The following is a 24,680-nucleotide window of genomic DNA, read 5'->3' on the forward strand; positions in this document are numbered from 1 at the left end:
ATATCAGGAAATGGCCTGTGAACATATTCTCTATCTTAAGATACTCAGGGAACCTAAGCTTGCAGTTGGTTTGTACTAGCAATGCGATAGTGCTCAGAAAATTGTAATAAAACTACAGTGTCTAGAAGAGAGGAGATGAGAAATCTCCCATATTTCTACTGGAATATTCTTTTTGATTCTGAATACTTTGTTCAGTTGTTAAATATCTACAAGACTCTGTCAAATGTTTATTGAGTAGACATGGCCCTTGCCTCAAAACTCCAATGGAATTGAATAACATAATCAGCAATATCACCAAATTATTCAAAACTCAAAGCCTAGGAGTCAGCTTTGATTTCTCCCTTTCATTTTCAATTTTTAGTGTATTTCTATATCAGTTAATGTATTAGTTATCTATTGCTGTGTTTCAAATTAGCCTAAGCATTGTGGATTAAAACGATAAACATTATCTCACACGATTTTTGTGGATCAGGAATCCAAGAACAGCCTGTCTTAGTGTATCTCATGAGGTTGCAGTCAGGATATTGACTGAGGCTGCAGGATCCTCTTCCAAGGTGGCTCGCTTACAAGCTTGGCAAGTTAATACTAGTTGTTGGCAGGAGGTCTCATCCTCAGCTTGTGGATTTCCATTAGGCTGCTGGAGTGTCCTCATGATATGGCAGCTGGCTTCTCCCAAAGTGAGTGATCCAAGAGATGAAGTACCAATGATTTTATGACCTAGTCTGAGAAGTTAACATGGTATCACTTGTTAGAAGTAAGTTATTAATTCCAGCTCACACAAAAAGGAGAGAAATTAAACTCTCTTAAAGGGGGGAATATAAAAATTGGTTGACACAAGTTAAAACTGCCACAGTAAGAATGGGTGAGGTTGTGTTGCAGTTACAAACAATCTAAAATCTTTGTTGCTTAAAACAACAGGTGTTTCTTGTCATGTTCTTGTCCATTTTAGAGACTCAGGCTAATGAGGCCTTCGCCATTTGTAATGTTTCTAGGCAACAGGAAGGGAGATGGGAAGATAGAATCACATACATGTTTTTTTTTTTTTTTTAAAGATTTTATTTATTTGACAGAGAGAGATACAGCGAGAGAGGGAACACAAGCAGCGGGAGTGGGAGAGGGAGAAGCAGGCTTCCCGCGGAGCAGGGAGCCCGATGCGGGGCTCGATCCCAGGACCCTGGGATCATGACCTGAGCCGAAGGCAGACGCTTAACTACTGAGCCACCCAGGCGCCCCCACATACATGTTTTTATAGGCTTACATTCCGAAGTGAGAGTCTTCACATTGCCTCATAATACATGGACAAAAGCAAGTTGCATGGCTACACCTAACTTCAAAAGGATAGGGAAATGGAATCCTATGTGCTTAGAAGGATAAGAATCAGAAATATCTGTGAACAGCACTAGTGATTAATGCAGTTGCCATTTTATTACTTTCTGACAATTGTTTTTAGATTTACCTTTTCCTTTCCTATTCTCTATTGTCATAATCTAGGACTAACCTAAGACAATATGTCTGAATTATCTTCCTACTTTTCTAATTCCTCCTTTCCAATCGACTGAGTATATTTTTGAAAGATTAAATTTCCTGAAATACCATTTTCTTCAGGTTAGTCACTTGCTGCAGAAATTGTAATAGCTTCCTACTGATTATCAGGTCAAATTTCTAATCTCTGGACGTATTGCAATGTATGTTACACTTAGCATGCTCATTCCTAGTTTTGTTCAGGCTACTTTATACCTATATTTCCCATTTTTCCTACCCATCCATTAGGACACATTTTAAAAAAAAAATTTTTTTTTTTTTTTTTTAAGATTTTATTTGTCAGAGAGAGAGCACAAGCAGGGGGAGCGGCAGGCAGAGGGAGAAGCAGGCTCCTTGTTGAGCAAGGAGCCCGATGCAGGACTCGATCCCAGGACCCTGGGATCATGACCTGAGCCTAAGGCAGACACTTAACCGACTGAGCCACCTATATATCCCCACATCTCAGTTCTTAATTATTTTTTACAGGAATCTTTCTTCCAAAATATCAGTGAATATTGGTTTCCTCCCTTTCTTGCCATCCTTAATATTTATTCTTTGTGCCTTTGTTTTTGAAAATTGTTCATCAGTAAATATTTAATGTTCCTACCATATGATTTTCTGCTATATGCTGGGCCCTGATCTTAGTGTTGGGGTGGGAGCAGTAAACAAAACAGACAAAGTTTCTCACTCATGGAGTTTATATTTTAGTGGTACAAAACAGACATAAATAAGAATATTAGAGTTAGAGGAGCAGAACTGCTAGGATATTGATAGCAATATTGATATATCTCGTGTAAGGTCAATCACAGCTGTCATGTGGAGGAAGCAAGGAAACCTGGCAACTGCAAGGATGAACTGGAATCCATGAGAATGGAGTGGAATCTGCATTGATTTCTCCCTGGTTTCAAGGGTTCAACTTTGATGAGAGAGGTGATCTGCAGGAGGAGCTGGTCCTTTGTCACAGACCCACGAGTTACAGAAGTTGAAACGGGATCTGTCAGGGGTTGAAGAAGGTACAGACCTGGCTGCAGCCCCACGCAGACAAAATGAGCTAGCAGATTATGTGACAACTTGCATAATCCGTAACATTGCCTCATGCCCTGAACTCACCTTCCAAGTATGAAAGTATATGCCTGCTGTTTCACTTCCAGCTACTAGGCAAAATGTCTCCTGTGGCCCATGCTAACCTGGAACTATTCAGGCAAGGAAATGGAACTATAGTACTAGCTTAGCTAAGTTAACAAAATAGAAATCAACCACAATAAGTAAATTCTATGAAAATTTAGAGTCAGTAAGTGCTATGGAGACAAAGAAAGGGATGAGAAATGTTTTCAGTGAGGATAGGAATTATAATTTTTTTAAAAAAGCATTCAGGGCAGATCTCCTTGAGAAGGTGCCATTAGGTCAAAAAGACTTGAAGAAGGTGAAGGAATAAAACATGCTGATACCTGGGAGAAGAATATATATATATATTTGAGGATTTATTTATTTTAGAGAGAGCATGAGTGGGGGAAGGGGCAGAGGGAGAGAGAGAATCTCAAGCAGACTCCGAGCTGAGCATGGAGCCTGATGTGGAGCTCAACCTCACCCACCCTAAGATCACCACTTGAGCCAAAACCAGGATTCGGACACTCAACCAACTGAGCCACAGGTGCCCTGGAAGAAGAATATTCTAAGTATCCAGTGCTTCCTGAGTGGCACCATACCTGCTGTGGTAGACAGCCTTTTATAAGACTCCCAATGATCGCCACGTTGTGTTACTCCCTCTTCTTTGTAATTCCCTTCCCTTGAGTGGCAAAGTGATGAGATGTCACTTGTGAGATTATGTTATAAAAGACGGACTTGTTTCTTGCTACCATTCCTTTCCTTGTCTTTTTGAATTTGGATTGCTTGCTCTGATGAAGCAAGCTGCTATATTGGAGAGGCCTATGTGGCAAGGAACAGATGGCCAACATCCAGTAAGGAACCAAGGCTGTCAGACCAATAGCCCCTGAGGAACTGAATGTTGTCAACAACCATGTAAGTGAGATTGGAAGTGGATCTTTAATCATTTGAGCTTTGAGATAACTACAGCCCCAGATGTTGATTGCAGTGCAGTTCTGTGAGACACTGAAGCAGAGAATCCAGCTAAACCAGATAATGTTGTTTTAAGTGAGTACATTTAGGAGTAGTTTGTTATTCAGCAATTAACGACTCATATACATGGCATGTTCAAGGAACAAAAATGAGACTGACTGGAGTGGGGTAACCAACTAGCAAGTGAAGTTAGAAAGGTTATAGGTTTCCTAGGGCCTTACGAGGCATTAAATGATTTTTAGTTTTTGTTTGTTTTTTTGGAGTAAACTTGGTAGCTTTTGGAGAGTTTTGAATAGAGGAGGGACATTTACATGTTAGGATTTACATATTTTTTTCTCAAAGCTCTATTAAGAAGACACAGTGGGATAGGGTTTGAGCAGGGAAACCAGTTAGGCTAGTGCAATGATACAGATGAGAGAATGGTGATGAGAGAGAGTGATCCCAGTAGAGGAAATAAATGATTCAGTTCTGGATATATTTTATAATAGAGTTGACAGAATTTGATGATTGGTATAGATCGTAAGAGAAATGGATATAGAATATGAGAAAAATAGCTCAAAGGTTTTTTTGAATATTTGCTAAGATGGGGATGACTTCAGGAATGGGTTTTGGGGAAGTAATACTCAGGAGCACAGTTTTGTACATGTTAAGTTTGAGATACCTTTTAGACATCTGAATAGAATTTTGGAGTAGGGAATTTAATGTATGAGTGTGGAGATCTGGTGAGAGGTCTGGGCTGGGAGCTGTCAAAGTGTAGAAGGCACTTAAAGCCATGAGATTGGATGCTAATAACACAGGATTAAAGGGTAGATAGAAAATAGGATCAAAGACTGAGCACTTGTGTATTCTAAACATTTATCTACTGGGAAAAGTAGCAGGAACCAGCAAAGGATATTGAGAAGTGAGGTGAGGAGGAGAGCCATTGGAGTGTGGTATCCTGAAAGTCAAGAAGAAAGTTTTTCAAATAAGATAGAGTGATCAACTGTTCATCGTATAAGTAAGATGGAAGTTGAGAAATCACCATTGGATTTGGCAATATGGAGGTCATTTGGGACCTTGTTGAGAACAGCTCCATAGAGAATGGGAAGAGAATTGGAGACCATGGATTTGGGTAACCCATTTGCAGAGTTATGCTAGAAAAGGGTAAAGAAACGGGGCAGTATCTGGAGAGGGATGTGGGATCAAGAGTGGATTATTTTTTTTTCTGGAGTTGTCACAATCCCAGATTTCAAGATATACTACAAAGCTATAGTAATTAAAACAGTATGGTACTGGCACAAAAAGAGACACATAGATTAATAGGACAGAACAGAGTTCAGAAATAAACTCACACTTTTATGGTCAATTAATCTTAGACAAAGGAGGCAAGATGTACAATGGGAAAAAGACAGTCTTTTCAGTAAATGGTGATGAGAATACTGGACTACTTTCTTACACCATACACAAAAATAAATTCAGAATCGATTAAAGACCTAAATGTGAGAGCTGAAACCATAAAACTCCTAGAAGAAAACATAGACAGTAATTCTTTTGACCATAGAAACACTCTTCTAAATATGTCTCCTCAGGCAAGGGCAACAAAAGTAAAATTAAAGTATTGGGACTATACCAAAATAAGAAGCTTTTGCACAGTGAAGGAAACCACCGACAAAACAAAACTACTGAATAGGAAAAGATATTTGCAAATGATCTATCTGAATAGGGGTAAATATCCAAAATATGTAAAGAATTTATACAATTCAATGCCAAAAAACCCCCAAGTAATCCCATAAAAAATGGGCAGAGGACCTGAATAGACATTTGTCTAAAGAAGACATACAGATGGCCAACAGACACACGAAGAGATACTCAACATCACTAATCATCAGAGAAATGCAAATTAAAGTCACAATGATACATCACCTCACACCTGTCAGAATGGCTAAAATAAAAAATGCAAGAAATAGCAAGTGTTGGTGAAGATGTGGAGAAAAAGGAACCCTTGTGCTCTGTTGGTGGGAAGGCAAATTGGTGCAGCCATTGTGGAAAACAGTATGGAAGTTCCTCAAAAAATTAAAAATGGAATTACCATATGATCTAGTAATTCCACTACTGGGCATTAACCCATAAGAAATAAAAACACTAATTCAAAAAGATAATATGCAGCATTATTTTTGTTTGGTTTACTGCAGCATTATTTACAATAGCTAAAATATGAAAAGCAACCAGTGTTCATCAATAGATGAATGGTTAAAGAAGAGGTGGTATAAATATACAATGGAGTGTTACTCAGCCATAAAAGAACGAAATCTTGCCATTATCAACAACATGGGTGGGTCTACAGGGTCTACATAATACTAAGTGCAATGAGTCAGACAGAGCAAGACAAAAACCATTTGATTTCAATGATATGTGGAGTTTAAGAAACAAAACAAGTAAACAAAGAAAAAAGAGACAAACCAAAAAACAGACTCTTAAATAGGGAAGACAAACTGGTGGTTGCCAGAAGGGATGTTGGTGGGGGATGGGTGAAATAAATAAAGGGGATTTTGAGTACATTTATCTTGATGAGTACTGAGAAATGTATAGAATTGTATATCATTATATTGTATACCTGACACTAATACAACCATTATATTGTATACCTGAAACTAATATAACATTATATGTTAATTATACTTCAATTTTAAACAAAGAGATGAGTGGATTATTTCTTAAGCATGGGAGAACGTAAAGCATGTTTGTATTCTGATGGGAAAGATCCAGTGGAAATGGACAATTGGTGGTGTAGGAGAGTTTTGGTGAATTTCTTATGCAATTGCTTGTGGGATCTTACACACAAAGTAGGATTTGGCCTATGATGGTGGTTCAAGCAGTTCATCTACAGAAACAGGAGTATATGGGCATAGATGCTGGTAGGTGAGTGATGTGGTGGTGTGAACTTTTGAATATTCTCTTTTATTAATATCCCCACAGTAATAGAAAGTTAAGGTCATCAACTGAGAAGTTGCAGGGAGGGAGTGTTGGATATTTGAGGAGAGTGGAGAAGGTATGTATAGGTAGGAGATAGTGTGAGTAGACTAGGAAATGTAGGGTTCCTGGGCCGCATTCAGGAGCCACTTAAGTTCTCATAATGAATTTAGGTTCGTTTAAATTAAAATATTAGCGTGATTGTAGATTTTCTCCACACCAAGCTTGGCTGCATAGGTATAGTTGTTAAGCTGATGAGTTGGAACTAACTAAGGTTGAGGTTTGCCAAGAAAGTAAACAAGGTGAGCGATGGGAAGGGGAATGTATGTAGGGAGGGGTCATGTTGATTTGCCATGGAATTTAAACTAGATAAGGAGCCATGATAACACATTAGAATAGTGGGGACACTGAAAATGTGAGTCGGATTAATGAATTTTGAGGTAATGGTGGGTCAAAGGGATTTTGGAGCTTTGGTACTAGAGTAAATGACTCCATGAAACATCTATAATGTATATATTTATTGGGAAGTTTAGAAAGCAACATACTGAGCCCTTTATTGTTTAACATGACCAGTTGTGGAGTTGCCCAGTTGTTCTCTGATCTTAAGTTGGCCTTCATCACCTCAAGAGTGATTGCTTAGCTTGATTGTAGAAATGCACATGCCAGTGAGAAGTTGTACACATATTTCATTAAATATTTAAAATCTCAAAAGCCCAACTTTTTCTTTCTTCCCTTCACAGGTGGCTTGTGATCCTTGATCTTTGGTTTAATCTATTTACTAATGAGGCCTTTTTTGGGGGGGGCTTGCATGCATTTATGCAAAAGAAGATGATTTATGTAATAAATCATTCATTAATAGTACATTAAAATGGAAGGTCTTATTACTGTTTTAGAGTATAAACTATATTTGTAAAATAGCTAATGCAAGCTATACTACACATATTAAAGCAATTTGAAAATTTAATAATCACTTGCTAAAATTTTGTTTTTCTTTTTATTTTCTCCTATAATACACTTCATAGATATTTCATGATGTCAGTTACTTTAGTACTTAGACCCCCATTTTTTTTCAAAGATTTTATGTGTTTATTAGGGAGAGAGAGAGACAGAAAGAGAGAGAGAGTGAGTGAGTGCACACAAGCAGGGGAAGGGGCAGAGGGAGAGGGAGAGAAAGAATCTCAAGCAGACTCCTAGCTGAGCACAGAGCCTGATACAGGACTTGATCTCACAACCCTGAGATCATGACCTGAGCTGAAATCAAGAGTCAAAGCCCTAACCGACTGAGCCACCCAGGCATCCATCATCCATAAGAATTTTAAATATCTGTGTTATTGAAAAGATGAGCTTATGTTTATATAAATTTAATGGAATGAAAATTTTAAGAAGCAACCAATTTTTATAAGGTGCCACTAGGTGGCTCTGTTACCCTATTATTTAGGTCTGTTTAAAACCCTAGAAGGTTTTAACTTAAAACATACCATTTATTATTGTGCATGAATGTATAAGTGAATGTGTAGATAATAGCATGAAAATGTCATCATATATAATGGTCTACCAAGCTACCCTCTGAACTCCCGCTTTGTATAATATTCATAGTAATATTGAAAACTGAGGTTCTACTAGAAAGGAACAACTTTCCCCTAGACATAGATTCTAAGAATATGATTGAAAACCACAGGCTTTTTTATATCTGAATTTGATGTGTAAGTTTTTAAAAATATTGAATTAATCAGGTAAAGATTTAATTCATTTCCTGTTGTCTAAAGTATTTAAGTTGATACGTATTTTAATGTGGAGTGTATCAAAGTAGACAATGATTTTGTAGGAGCAATAAAATATTTCTGCCCAATCTACCAGAGAACAAGGATATAAGCATATTCATCTTAGCTATAGCAGGACTTGGTTCATGGTACATGCTCGATAAATGTTTGTTGAATGAGGAAGCTGGCATGATAAAGGTGAAAAAAATTTTCTGGGAAATTATACACAATTTTCAAAAGGAAAAATGAATTATAAGTTAGTATTTTAAAGCAAAAATGACAAGTGTTTTTTTTTGGTCCTGGGCACATCTTACCTTTGTCTTTACCAAAAATTTTAAATTGAGGTTCCCCCTGCATATGGGGATATATTTTAAATCTTATAATGGAAATCATATCACAGAGAAAATTTTATGACAAACTTTGAAACTGATCCTTATAGGTCAGTAATTGTAATAGGTCTTCACTGTCTTCACAATCTTGGTATTAGAAGTTTATATTCCTCATTAGGTAGTGAGGACTATATTAATGAATTTCTGTTTGATTCTCAAATGGCAAGACTTGTATAATTCTCTCTGAAAAATTTTAACTTGAGCTGAATCTAGAAAAATTTTAACATTCCTTTTTTAAAAAGTAAAATAAAATCCTAAAACTATAAAACATTGAAGATGACACAAACAAATGGAAGATATTCCATGCTTGTGGATTGGGAGAACCAATTATTTTTTTTTTAAAAGATTTTATTTATTTATTTGAGAGTGAGAATGAGAGAGCACGAGAGGGGGAGGGTCAGAGGGAGAAGCAGACTCCCTGCCGAGCAGGGAGCCCGATGCGGGACTCGATCCCGGGACTCCAGGATCATGACCTGAGCCAAAGGCAGCCGCTTAACCAACTGAGCCACCCAGGCGCTCCTGGGAGAACCAATATTATTAAAATATCCATTCTACCTAAAGCAATCTACAGATTTAATACCATCCCTATCAAAATACCAACAGCATTTTTCACAGAACTAGAACAAATAATCCTAAAATTTGTATGGAATCACAAAAGACTTCAAATAGCCAAAGCAATCTTGAAAAAGATGAACAAAACTGGAGGTATCACAATCCCAGATTTCAAGATATAGTACAAAGCTGTAGTAATCAAAGCAGTATGGTGCTGGCCAAAAAACAGACATATAGGTCAATGGAATAGAATAGAAAGTCCAGGAATAAACCCAGGCTTTTATGGTCAAGTTATCTGTGACAAAGGAGGCATGAATATGCAATGGGAAAAAGACAGTCTTTTCAATAAATCATATTAGGAAAACTGGACAGCTACATGCAAAAGAATAAAACTAGACCACTTTCTTACACCATGCGCAAAGATAAACTCAAAATGGATTAAAGACCTAAATGTGAGACCTGAAGCCATAAAACTCCTTGAAGAACACAGTAATTTCTTTGACATTGGCCATAGAAACACTTTTCTAGATATGTCTCTTCAGACAAGGGCAACAAAAGCAAAATTAAAGTATTGGGACTATACCAAAATAAAATGCTTTTGCACAGTGAAGGAAACCATCAATAAAGCAAAAAGGCAACCTACTGAATAGGAAAAGATATTTGCAAATGATCTATCTGAATAGGGGTAAATATCCAAAATATATGAGGAACTCATACAACTCAACACCAAAAAATAATCTCATAAAAAATGGACAGAGAACCTGAAGAGACATTTGTCCAAAGAAGACATACAGATGGCCAACAGACACATGAAAAGATGCCCAACATCACTAATCATCAGAGAAATGCAAATTAAAGTCACAATGATATATCACCTCAGATATAGGCTGTCACCTGTCAGAAAGGCTAAAATAAAAAACGTAAGAAATAGCAAGTGTTGGTGAGGATGTGGAGAAAAAAGAACACTTGTGCACTATTGGGAAGGCAAATTGGTGCAGCCATTGTGGAAAACAGTATGGAAGTTCCTCAAAAAATTAAAAATGGAATTACCATATGATCTAGTAATTCCATTACTGGGCATTAACCCATAGGAAATAAAAACACTAATTCAAAAAGATGTGTGCACCCCTATGTTTACTGCAGCATTATTTACAATAGCTAAAATATGAATGAATAGATAAGACGTGGTATGTATATATATGTGTGTGTGTGTATATATGTATATACATATATATATATATATAAGGGAGTGTTATTCAGCCATAAAAGAATGAAATTTTCCATTATCAACAACATGGGTGGATCTAGAGGGTATGATACTAAGTGCAATGAGTCTGACAGAGCAAGACAAAAACTGTATGATTTCACTCATATGTGGAATTTAAGAAACAAAACAAGTGAAGGAAAAAAGAGACAATAATCCAGACTGTTAACTATAGAGAACAAATTGATGGTTGCCAGAGGGGAGGTTGTTGGGAGAATTCTTTTATTTCAGTGGGTGAAATAAAAGACTTAAGATGATATATGAGAATACTCAAAGTAATATATTAGATATTTTAGTAGTTTTTAAATTCTGAATAAATTTATAGAAAACTAAGTAGAACTACAACCAGAGAAATGACTTTTATATTTCTCTAATTTAAAACCCTTTTATTTGTATAATAATTTATGTAAATGGAAATGGATAGTATGTCTTAGAAATCAGAAGAATTCTAAAAGAAATCCTTGGAATTCAGTAAATTTGCTAAAAGCAGTAAGAATTTTTGAACACTCATCATTCTTTAGGGCACTGGACAGTAATGATTGAGAAGGTCTAAGGAAAATTATACAACATGAGTAGACAAAAGGGGTTCTGAAAAGAACAGTTAGTTGTTATTATTGCCTCAGTAGGTAATAATCAATGATAATGATAATAGCTAATGTTTACTGAGTACTTACATACTTATTAACTCATTTCATCTTCACAGCAATTGTATGAGGATATACTATTGTTATTTCCTTTTAACAGATGAGTAAATTGAGGTACAGAGAAATAAGTAATATAAGGTTAGATCTGGGATTTGAATGTTGTGTCACTGGCTCAGAGTTCACATTCTTAACTGGTGTGTTATAAAGGAGGAAAAATGATATTAGGTATGAGATAAATATAAATCTGGACTCAAATCTTTGACTTTGCTTCTTATGTGACCTTGTGAAAGCTATCTACCTTTTTGAAACCTGTTTATTCATTTGTAAAAGGGAGTTAGCTGTATTTCCCTTTTTAGTATTGTTATTAGAATAATTTACTAGAATAATGTGGCAAATAGTACTATTTAAAAATTAGTTTTGTTTTGTTTTACATTTAAACATTGTTTTGCTAATTTTAATTCTTAGGAATGCATTACTATTTAAAGTCTGAATTAGTTTATTGTTGTTAAAAAAATTTTTTTTAAGATTTTATTTATTTGAGAGACATCACACACACGCAGGGGGTAGAGATAGAGGAGAGGGAGAAGCAGACTCCCCGCTGAGCAGGGACACCCTCCCCACCCCCCCCGCATGCGGGACTCAATCCCAGGACCCTGGCATCATGATCTGAGCCAAAGGCAGACACTTAACAGACTGAGCCACCCAGGCTCATTTGAAGAAATGTCATTTTGAAGAAAGCCCTAGAATTGTAAATTTTTTTTTTTTAAGATTTTACTTATTTATTTGAGAGAGAATGAGAGACAGAGAGCACGAGAGGGAAGAGAGTCAGAGGGAGAAGCAGACCCCCCGCTGAGCAGGGAGCCCGATATGGGACTCGATCCCAGGACTCCAGGATCATAACCTGAGCGGAAGGCAGTCGCTTAACCAACTGAGCCACCCAGGCGCCCTAGAATTGTAAATTTCTGCATGATTGGAGAAATATATATCTTTCTTAATCAAACTTACTGGTTTGTATATTTTTTCTAACACTTAAATGTAAGGAAATATGCAGTTGTTTAAATTATCATCCTTTGCCTTTCCCAGTTTTTATTGCCAAATGAATTCATTCAACCAAGTATTTATTGAACACCAATTAAGTGTCAGAGACTAGATACATAAATGTGGGGGTACACTGATGTAAGAAAACAAATACATCTGCCTTTGAGAAACTTACTTGAGTAGAAGACAACAGATATAATAAAGTTGGTAAATTATATAGTTATGAGATCATAAATATAATGGTAAAAAAAATAAAATTAGGGTAATGGGAATCAGGAGTGCAGGGGAGGAGGAAAAAGGACGAAAATTTTATATGTAAGGTTGTCGGTGTTGGCCTTTTCAAAAAGATGACATTTGAACAAAGACCCAAATAAACTGCAGGAGTTAAGCCATGTGGACATTTGAGGAAATGTCAGTACAAAGGCTTTAAAATAGTCAGCAAAGAAGTCAGTGCAACTGTTGCATAATGAGAGAGGGGGAAGAAGAACTGAGGTCATAAAGGCAATGGATGTCAGATCATGTAAGTCGTGCTGTGACTGGAAAGGAGCCTGCTGCAGGATTTTTAATAGAAGATTGCTCTGACTTACTTTGTGAGAAGGTTACTTTTGGATGTTGAGTGACAGTAGATCATTGGGCACAGGGATGGAAGCAGGGAAGCTATCCAAGATAAAGATGATGTTATTTCCGAACAGGGTGGTAGCAGTGGAGTTGCTGAGAAGTGGTAGGTTTGGGATAGACCTGAAGATAGAGCCAATAGGATTCCAGAGTGAATGTGGGATGTGCTAATCAAGAGAGTGACTATCCTCCTTAGAGATTCCACCAACTCTCCAGGCAATATTATACTCTCAGGGTGTGTCCACCACGGGATGGAACAGATTACTTTGGAGGAAGATCAAAATCTGCAGATGTGTTCCATCTGTAGATTCAAGCCTACTACATCACTATGCACGTCCCTAGCTCTTCTTAACTGAGGCTGCGTCTATCAGTCTATCAATAGTCAACCCTAGCTGTTGCCTTTTTTTCCATGAGTCTCCATTGTTGCTAATTGAACCTAGGATGTAATGCTTATATAGTGGGAATGAATTCCATGATCCACAACCTGTGCAGAATGTAGTTTTCTTTTTTTTTTTTTTAAAGATTTTATTTATTTATTTGACAGAGAGAGACACAGCGAGAGAGGGAACATAGCAGGGGGAGTGGGAGAGGGAGAAGTAGGCTTCCTGTGGAGCAGGGAGCCCGATGCGGGGCTCGATCCCAGGACCTGGAATCATGACCTGAGCTGAGGGCAAACGCTTAACTACTGAGCCACCAGGTGCCCCAGAATATAGTTTTCAATAAGTGTCCCCATTCAAGATATATTTCATCACTGGGAACTTTTAAGTCTATTTTAGGAAAGCCCAGTCAAATTCAGGATTCTTCTCTTCCCTTTCTTCCCAAGGTGGTCATGACAATGGACATGAAGTGAGAGGGTGACCTCTGGGCCTCAGCTGTCATTTGTCCTATGCTGGCTTTGGGTGAACCTTCTCAAGTTCCATCTTTGGTAAGTGGCATCTAGCTTCCGTGGTCTGGGTTCCTCTCATGCCCTACAGTCATCAGTCTGGGCAGATCATTAGGTGTTTTCCTGGTTCTAGCTGCCCAGTCTCTTTGGGTCTAAAAGGGCTGTTAGAGATTTCTGCAGTTTCCATAGAGAATGGGAATTTTATGTTCCTGTGCCACTGTGGAACCTGTGCCTTCCTAGGTCCTATATGCTTAGAACACCATGTGCTATTTGAACTGTTTTGCTCCCACACCATTGGTGAGCAGAGCAGAGAGAGGAGGTTGCTGCTTTCAGAGTTTTAGATTGAAAGTAGGACACAGCTTTCTCTACTCTTGGATCCTCAGATCGCTCATCCTTTCATTTTCCCAAAACTCACTTTGGTGGCAAGGAGGAAGGAGGCGGGGAGAAGAATCTCATTCTCAGGTGTACTTCTCTCTTTTCCCTTTCCAGTATTTTTAAATTTCCAGCCAGGCAACTTCCAGTCTGGGATGGAATGGGAGGGTGATAGGAGGTGTAGTCTGGCTTCCCATCTGTTTTCCTTCTAGTCTGTTGTTTATGGTATAAGTCTTGGCTTTTGGTACTTAAATTACTTCCAACTCCTATGCCGGCAGCTCTCACACTTTTTGGTGCGAGGATCCCTTTACATTTTAAAAAATTATTGAGGACTCCAAAGCGTTTTTGTTTGTAAGAGTTGTATCTATCAATATTTATTTCATTAGAGATTTAAATTGAGGAATTAAAAAGTATTAATTAATTTAAAAGTAACAAGAGCAAACCTATATTAAGATCATAGTTTTAATGAAAAATAACTGTTTCCCAAAAGAAAAAAAAAATAGTGAGTGGCGTTGTGTTACATTTTTGCAAATCTCTTTAATGTTTGGCTTAATAGAAGACAGCGGGGTGCTGATATTTATTTTTGCATTCAATCTATTTTGATACATTGTTTTTGTTGAAGTAGATGAAGAAAATCTGATCCCACACAAATACGTCTTTGGGAAAGGGAACTGTGTATTTATAGCCTTTTCAGATTATTGTGGGTATTTTGCTTTGATACTACACTAAAACTTGAGAAGTGACATTTTCTTAAAAGGTATTTGTAATGTTGAATTTGAAACCAGCTCAATAAACTTTTCACATTCTGCTACATTTAAAACTATTAGTTTGTCTTGTCCCAAGAATTGAACTTTTACTATTATAATGATGTACCAGGTATAATGAGTCTATAACCTCATGCAAAGGTCATTTGGAAAATACTGGTTCACTGAGTCATGCAGATCTTCCAAATGTTAATACATTTCATTATATAATATTAGAAAATAATGTTTGTTAATATCACCATCAATCTCTTCACAAAAAGTATTTAAATATTAGTCTGCTGTTAACTTCTTAGTAGCAGATACAAGTTCTACAAACTTTTAATTTTCACTTGAAAGCTCAAATTTTATCATTGGCAATAAATACAGCTAATTGTTTTTCTTGAAGTGAAGGCTCACTTTGTTCATTTTCAAAAATAATCTTTGCCAATTACTGAAGTCTATATAACCATAGTTCTCTATCAGTCATTTTTTCAAGTAAAAATGATGCTCCACAAATGAAGTAGCTAGTTTTCTTTTAGTTTAGATATATTGAATAAAAATAAGAAAAAACCCAAAATAACTAGTTCAATTTGCAACTCAGTTGCTCAAGTGCTTTTGCCTGAGACAACTATCTACTTCAGTATGTGGCAGAAGTGCTCTAGGCATACTTCACGTTTTGTCACAGCGAGTATTAAGAAGACAGGTACTCAAGGTTGAAATTTAATAATATATTAATAATTCTTACTGCTTCATCAAGGGCATTCTTAAGTGCAGCTGACTTTTTTATTTTAATGAGTGTGTGTGTGATGGTGAAGAATATAATGACTACTAGTACAGATTGATGTCACTGCCTTGATTTATGTTAAAGCACCAGCAGTTTTATCCATTATTGCTATTGCAAAATTGGGGGAAAATCAATAAAATGACAGGAATATAATAAATTAGTATTATTATAAAAATATTTTGACCCTGTAGACCCCCTGAAGGGGACTTGGTTTGGCTAGAGGTCCAAGACTGTACTTTCATAACCACTGCACTAATGTACTAAGTAAGGCTATGCATCAAGACGGAGGTCTTACCTATTATTTAATCTGGATAATATCCAGTATCTGATGTGCTGAAGTCAGCTCCTGCTTAGATCTCTTCCTCTGTGCTCTTCCCACCAAACTGGCCACTGTTGGTCCTGAATATTTAGACTTTTTTTTTTTTTAACGATAGATTATTGCTGTTGTGATAAAAATAGTACAGATACTTGGAAATAAAAATTCAAATATTTCTCCCTTGTCCCACAGTCTAGTCCCATTTATTATTATTTTACCTTCTCTGTTCAAGTTGTGTTGATTATCTCCATAATTCTGATTATCTTTTACCTTAATTTCTTTGTGTGTGTCAACTTTAAGCAATATCTGTTGGCTTCCCACTGAAGGATCAGACATTTAGCTCATTTATATTATTCTTCTCATTTATACTTTTTTTTTTTAAAGATTTTATTTCCTTATTTGAGAGAGAGATAGAGCATGTGAGTGGGGGAAAGGGCAGAGGAAGAGGGAGAAGCAAACTCCCTGCTGAGTGGGGATGTGGGGCTCGATGCCAGGACCCTGGACTCATGACCTGAGCTGAAGGCAGACACTTAACTGACTGGGCCACCCAGGCGCCCCCTTCTCATTTATACTCTTGTTCATCCTCCTAATTTTTGAGCATATATTCATATTTTTATTTTTGTTTCTAAGCTCTTTTTGTTATGTTTGCGGCTTTAAATAATATACTTAAACATAGATTTCTGCTGAACTTACTACAGGCCGCAAGCAAACCAGAATGTTCTCCTAAGAGAAGTGAGGAGTGACAGGTTGAGCTATTTAGGCCCAGTTGCTGCTTGCAGCTTGACCACCTAGATAATTCATGGCTCCTGCCTGGTGGCAGAATACGTGAGAGACAGGGAGAGTCAAATGTTACAACAACTGATAATAAAGCAAGGAGAAAATGGGTTTACAGTGGTCACATTTGACTTCTTCCATTAACAGATGGAGAAATTGAGGCCCAAAACGGAAAAGTGACCTATCCAATGATATTTAGTTAAGAATAAATATTGGACTATAGTCTGGATCTATCCTCATTGCTGCTCTAGTTGTACTGAGGACATCCCTATAATAAATTGGGGGTAGAAACAATATGGTTTTATCAAGTTGATCCTAGATGGGAATGAAAATTTCTCAATATTATATTTTCATAGCTTTTTGTTATTTTTAAAATTATAGTCTTTAACTGCTTAAAAGTTTGTGAACATATTTATTTGTATGTGAAGTAGACTTTATTTTCTGATAGTAGGTTTTGTGGGCCTTTAAGAGTTGTGTTTGTTTTCATAATTATTAAACTTGTTATGGTGATCTGTGATCAGTGATTATGACCTGCTGAAAGTTTAGATGATGGTTAGCATTTTTTATCAGTAAAACAGATTTTAATTAAGGTAAAAATAAAATAAAAAAATAAAAGTTGTGTTTGCTTTGAAGGACATAAATTTCACAAATTCTGAAAATATACACTAGAACCCTAGGAGTATATAACATTTTGAGCTTGTATTTCTGTTTAAAGTGGTTGAAACTTAAAAAAAAAATCAGATTCAGAATATTATTTACCAAATAGAGAAAGGAAGACCAATCTTCTCTGGTCCAACTGTATAAATTTTGCATAATATTTAAGAGCAAGATCTGGTTTCCATTTTAGTTATTGATTCGAAATAGAGCATTTTGGCATCAGATATGTAGACAGCAGGCATTTCCTGTACTTAATTTATTCCCTCACAACCAAGAAGCAGCTTGATGTAGACAGTTTTATGTAAGGTTTGTCACAGATCCTGTGTGCTTTGGAAATGTTTCACATTTCATTAAGTTTAATTCAGTTTTCTGTATGATAAAATATGGGTAAATACATTCTTCCCAACAATATCTTGGAGACTTTATGCTGCGGGTAATAAATTTGTGAAATTTGCTTTTACTTCCTTGAAAGGGATTGCTAGGCAAATAAAATATTTGCCTAAATCTGGCAAGTAAATGTCTTTCTTAAATACTTATTGACACTAGTCATGATTCCTTTCTCTAAGAGATGCTCCAAAGGAGATGGTGAAAATATAGCAGGTTCCAATTTTAATGATTTACTGGTCTTTGTATTTATAACTTTTGGGCATAGGCTGAGAAATGATAGAAACTCACAGATTAAGATTGATATAGGATTAATGGAAGAAGGTACAAGGGGAGGTTAAAAAATAAATTTTATATAATGAATAAGTGAATAAATTGTGACATTTGTTGAGAGCAGTGAATGTATAGAGAACGTATAGACAATTTACTGAGGACAATAAATGGCAACAACTAGTAGTAGCACTGGGTGGTGGGACGTGGCCCCCAAATTCTGTTAGGTACCCTTGGCCACAGGTGAGTGGCATACTCAAAGTAGAGTCTAGGTTTTCTTGGGAATGGAATAAATGTCACGCTGTCTTGGCTATAAATTTAGTCTGCTCTTAGGTAAAGTAAGTGAAGAGAAGGTAGACATTTCTAGCCAACACAAATAATTTCTTAAGGATTATCCACTGCAAGTATTCATTGCTCTTTCCATGACTGCCAACTATTTGGGGATGGTGGTATGTGTGATTGGGGTGGGATGGGCAGGAAGAAGGCAGCAGCTATGTTGTAGGTGGTAACCAAGCAGAGTCAGCTTTGGCAGAATAGAATTCAGTGATAGAGTGTAATTTGAAATTAGAGAAATCCCTCCATACCAAACGTATGAGCAGTTCAGTGCCTCCCCATTAGAGACTTTGGGTTAAAATGTATCTCTTGGAAATTGCAATACTGATATCTCTGGAAAATATAATATTTTAAGTCATTATAAGCCACTAATGTTGATTCGGTTGGTTTATTAACCGTCACCAGTTGGTCCTGGAGTAGATGGAATATAGGATGACGTATTTAGAGAGAAAATGAGTCGTCCGATGTATTCCATACTAGAGAACTGTGTGTGTGGGAGACAAACCTATGGGGAAATCAAACGGCGCATGTAGGTGGGGGTGGCAGGGCGGCATTGCAACATGAGAAAATCTGATTTCTAGAAAAGAAAGAGGCTGGAATAGAGAAAAAAAGTTCGTGGAAGATGTGGATAAATGGCTGACTCCCCCCACGTCTGTTTGTCTGTTTGTTTGTTTTGGCAGAGATTGTTTTGATAGATTTTTAATAAAAGAGAGATTAGCTAACACCTATTGCAGCTCTAAAGAAAGGAGCCCATTTGTGGGAAGCAGAGCAGAGTACTGGGAGTAAGAAATGATGTAATCATTCAGGTTCTCAAGTTTGTTAAGTAACAGCTGAGTGTTTCTCTTATTGTCTTACTCTAGGATCCCACAGTGACCCTGGGAGTTGCTTCATATCTATTAGAACTAAAAAAAAATTGCTAATATTGATTAGAAGGATCCGTGAAGGGTTATATTATTAAAAATAAAGTTATCTATTTCCTAATTGGAAGATTTCCATGCATCTCTCCATTTTTAAATTATATTAGTGGTATCTGTGTTCTATGGCCACCTCCCACTCTGTCCCAGGCAAACACAAACAAGCAAATACCTACTTCTTACCTAAAATCACCAGGCCCAAACTCTTCATTTTCTTATCACAGTTTATTGTTGTACATATGAGGTACCATGCTACTATCAGAATTATATTTAGGTTTTTTATTTTAAAAAACTCAGAGAAAAAATGTTTCCAGTAATTTTCATTCAATGTGAATGACAAGAATATCATAGCTATAAACATTGAAATAACCATTTCATTTCTTCCTGAGGAAGTTCCAATTTAAGCAATGAAAAAGGAATTCTATACAAAGCTAGTTTTAAGTCACATTAGCTCTCATTCTTTTCTCATAAGCAATTATGTTACTTTTAGACTATCTTAATCACCAGCTGGAGTATATAATGTAGAAAGTATGTATGTCCTCTAGAATTTGATGTTGCCTCCAAGATACATTGGGTGGTCAAAAATCCTTTCAAAGGTCTGCTACTATAGATAGCATAATGCCTATCCTGTGAATGAGTAAATTTTGGTATGGTCTTTTCCTTTTTCTTTCATTATACAAGCATCCAGTATGTCTTTTAACATTTATCTTAGAGGGTAGGCTGTTCACTTGACTCAGTTTACCTAGACAAAATTATGCCATGAGCAGCTTTGTTTAGAAATTTAAATGCACATCTCATCATTAAAATACAAATGTATCAGTTTTTTTTTCTTTTTTTTATCAGTAGAAATGTTGTCAAAATAAAAACATGACACTGTATGTAACTGCTGGGGCTTACTCTCACTATGTGTGCCCCTCTTAAGCCAATTTTCTTAAATTAGTGGAGATGAAAGACTACATTCATTTTCCTACCATGCTGGGAAAGTGCTGCTTTAAAAAAGGCAGCAGTAAGCATGAAGATTGAGTTCACAATATTTGTCCAAATGACTTTGATTTTGCTTTTACAGTAGGGGTCTTAAAAACTTGTTCTTTCTCCAGTTCTTTTGGCTATTAGCTTGTTTGTTTAAAACACTGTATCATTTGGGTGCATAAAACTTTAAAAAAAATTTAATAATTATAATGTGATTTAAAAAATTTATAGTAATGGAAGGATCTCAAAATTTGTATTCTAATTAGTGAATGGTTGATAGAGTTTAGTTTCACACATTATAATGGCAAAGAAAATATTTGGGCAGTAGCTTTTCCTTGCATATATTTTTTTTCCTGATCATACTTTTGATAACATTTTATAATGGCTTATGTAATCATAGCAGGGAATTTACTACTTAATTTTTTATGTGTACAGTGAATTTAAAAATTAAGTAAATGTAAGCATAGGACAATAGTATGATTCTTTTCTTTTTTGAATACTTTATTAATCATATGATCAATTAAAATTTAAGTTAAGGAATCATATCTGGCTCATCTTTGTACTTCCTCCATTTAATTTGGTAGATAATCCTTATACTTAACTATGTTTTATTGTCTTCCATAAGAGAATATACAAAATATTCTAAAAAAAAATGGGACGCGGCCCTGACTTATTTTCTTCTGCCTTATATTAAAAGTATCATGGGAAATATGAGATTAAAAATCATATATCAATTTGTTTTTTGTTATAAATCTCTACATTACACAATTTCATTTTGAACTATCTGGGAAAATGTAGTTTTTCTGTAATTTAAATATGAATAACAACATATCATCTAGAGACACTGTGCTTAGTTTTCATTTAATAGGTCTTGTTCTGGAGAAGATTTAAAAAAAAGTTATTTACTTTTAAAAGTCAGTATGTTTCTGGAGATGACACATACCTCACATTCTAAGCGAGTGTTTCTGTAGAACCAGTGAGGACTATTGGAGTAGATTTGTAGCTCACAAAAAGGATATAAATTGTCAATGGTATATCTTCAGACCCCTACAATTTCTCCCTTTTAGAGGATTTCGTGAGTACACTTTACTATTTACTGTTTTAGTATACTCAGCGTGTTTCCATATGCCTTTCGATGGCTTTACAACATGTCTCAGCACAACAATTACATTACGACAGAGAAGTTAGTAATTTTTACATAAATGCACTAGAGTATGTGTATGAAAAATCACTTTTTTCTTTGCTATAGCACTTACCTTTTTATTTTGATGCAGATAAACCTCATATATGACTTTTCACTCTCTGATCTAGCACAAATTGTAATTTATAATTCTTTTTAAATATTCAGTGGATTTATATCTTGGCAAGCATTTTTCATGGGTATTATGCCTTTGGCATTTTATGCTACATTGTGATGTTTATTTTGCTTCTTGTTTTATAGGACACTTTATAGAATCAAAGAATAAGAAAACATTTTACAGGCAAACAGTGGTCTAAAAATCTACAGAGACACAATCTTAGTTGATATATAAAAGTGTAAATATTACTATGAAATGGAACAATTCTGCATTTGCGTCTGATACCTATATTGGTTGCAGTTGACTTCCACATGAGTGCACGGTAGTCTACAATAATCCCACAGGCTCAGATATGGATTAAGAGAAAGGCCATAGGCCTCAAGGCTTGTAACAGGTATGTTTTCTTTTTTTTTCTTTCTTTGTTTTTGTTTTTGTTTTTGTTTTTGTTTTTCTAATCATCCACATGCCAGCACATGGAAGGAACTTTGTTCTTTTTTTCTCATTTGAAGAGGTATATTTTTAAACAGCCTTTTGGTAGCTTCTGGAAGCTTTGGGAAAGATGAATGTTACATGGCAGATGGGCTCTCAAGAAGTTTTCTCAGTGCTATCTCACTTTCTGCAGCTCCTGTCTCAGCCAGGATGGCAGAGGCTGCCCCAGTCTGTGTAGCAGTTTGGACAGTTCCACGTTGTGATCTCGGTAGTAGCTTGACAGAAACGCTCTGCTCTGAGGTGGGACACAAAAGGACATTTCACTTTGTTGATTAAAGTATACTTCATATACTGTGGTGATGTTTAAGTGTACCATACCTGAGATTTATACTAAGCACCTGGGCTATTTATTTAGCACAACACAAGCACAGCGACTCTCTTCTTCAAAATAGACGCTCTACCTGCATACACTGTTTTTACTAGGGAAAGAGGTTTTGTATTAAGCATGTGATTTACTTGATTGTGCAGAATTAAATGTTAAGATAACTTGATTGAGTTGCTAGAAAAATAGCTGTGATAACTTGTTGGGTCTAATATGATGCTCTTATTAAAATCATCTTTGCTTTAGAGAACGTTAGTTGGGTACATCTACAATATAAAATACTCCTTGGTCATCATTAATTTACATTTAAATTTGGAAGGTACGTAACACTTTCTGAAGAGATGTTTTAAGGCATACAAAGGCATATTGCTAAAAACAGTATTGTGGCAGGCTTGAAAATGTAGTAGGTTAACTGGGTTAACCTCTAACCTGCTATATTTGTATGATTTGACCCAAGGAAGGAAAATAATGCCTTGTAAACTATCTTGACTTAGAGGGAGGTAGATTCCTCTTAGCATGTATCCTATCTGTGATTTTACCATCTAAAAGATTTTAATAATTGAAACTGTCAAGACTGGAAAGGGCTGTGCTGTGAGATGGCATTTAGTGGCATTCATATATAGGTTGGATGACCATTGTTAGAAATGTTGTAAAGGGGGGATTTCTGCATCTGTGTCTGTACCTCCAGGCTTTGTACTACTCTGAGATTTTCGGCAGAGTCAAACCTTTAAACAATGTTTATTTCATTCCTTGTGCTATTCTTTTAAAATGTCATATCTGGTACTCGATTTTAAACACCATAGAAGAAAGTCTCATTTTGTATTGATAATTTCGATGTAACAGTGACTTTTGTAGGAATCATGATCACTGGAATTCAATAGAATATTTGTGCTATCTTCTAACCATTAATGGGATCAAGGGAGAATCCAAACCATTGTGTGATTTGTGGCTGTCTGTCTCATTTCTGTCTTTGGTCTTCCTCAGTCATTAGCTCTAAAACCACGGACAGGCTGAGCTCGCATACTCAAGCAAAAGAAAACAGTAGAGATAAATTTTATTTCCCAGATACTATATCTGGGAGCCTGATAATTTTGTGCCTCCTTTGCTGCCAGCCAGACCTGGAATCTAGGAAGGAGCCTTAGATCCTTGTCTCTGAGTTTCTGAACTTCCCCATTTTGTTCTCTCTTAATGGCTCACTTTGTACTGTTTCTCTTTATGACCCAAGTCCTGCTTGGAATAGCAGCAGCCTGGGGCTACCCAGTTCTTGCCCGCTTGCTCTCTAATATTTCCATCTGGTAAGTAATTGTCCAACATTTTAACTAAGTCTAGAATTGAACCTCCTGGGATCCACTTCTACTGTCCATCCCTTTGGTGTCTGAACTGAACCTCCTGATACTGGCCTCAACCTACTGGCCTTTGGGGCATTATTTTCATACCTGGCTGCCTGTGTCAATGCACCTCTGTAGACTAACCCTTGTCCTGTGCCCTATTATGATATGTGTGTCCCCGTAATTATGTCCCCTTACTCAAGTACCCTTTCCTCTTGTTGCTTTGCTCCCTCATTATGGCAAGACAAATGAAATGAGATTTGCAATGTATAATGTGTTCTGTTTTAGAGTCTAATATGTTCAGGCCAAAAGTTATTAGGACAGAACTTTGTGGTATGCAGGATTTATTGAACACACATTGTTATCTGACCGTCATTCAGAAGGGGGAATATTTTAGATGGTAAAATCACAGATAGGATATATGCTAATGTATACCAATGTAATCTGACTACTTCATACAAACGCATGTAAAATAATGTAATAAGAGGAGATAATAATATATACTTTTATAATATAAAAATATAAAAAGAAGGAATCATATAATACATTCAATATCAGGTTGTATATTGGCCTTTTATTAAACTAAAGAATCTATTACATGCTTTTGATTTGGAGAGATATTAGATTTAATGGTGTTAATTTAGGATGTCAGTTTTTATTCTTTTTCCACACTATATTTTCACAAACAAAGTAAAAGTAGAAGCAGGCCAACAGCTTTCTTAATTTACCTGGGTTAAATGCATTCTATGATGTTTTGGTGACAGTTGGGTGCTGGCATTTTTCTGTAATAAGGGGAGAAGGGAGCCACGTTGTGACAGTACCACCTCCTCTCATTCATTCTCACAGTGGTGTGTCCATTGTCTCTAAGAAGGCTCCTCTACTCTTGCCTTCTCTCTGGTCACTATTTGCATGAAAGCAACCACTCTACGCCCTCAGATAAACCCAGTATATACATGATATTTTGATATAATAAGAAATGTATGTATTTGGTTTTCATTTCGGGTTCCTGGCCCAGAGCTCCTAAAACCCTTGCAAT

General features: G+C 36.3%; 1 protein-coding gene across 2 annotated transcripts in view; it reads right to left on the reverse strand.

Annotated features, from left to right (window-relative positions):
* Window positions 1-22,109: 22,109 nt before the first annotated feature.
* Window positions 22,110-24,680, reverse strand: part of LOC110575484 (bifunctional heparan sulfate N-deacetylase/N-sulfotransferase 3) — a 160,376-nt gene continuing 157,805 nt past the window's right edge. For both annotated transcript variants that reach the window (XM_021684466.1, XM_021684465.1), the window contains one exon: window positions 22,110-22,229. In XM_021684466.1, coding sequence (XP_021540141.1) covers window positions 22,110-22,229 — 120 coding nt within the window. The remainder of the gene's footprint in view (window positions 22,230-24,680) is intronic.

Source organism: Neomonachus schauinslandi, chromosome 2 (genome assembly GCF_002201575.2).
Source record: "Neomonachus schauinslandi chromosome 2, ASM220157v2, whole genome shotgun sequence".
Lineage (NCBI taxonomy): Eukaryota > Metazoa > Chordata > Mammalia > Carnivora > Phocidae > Neomonachus > Neomonachus schauinslandi.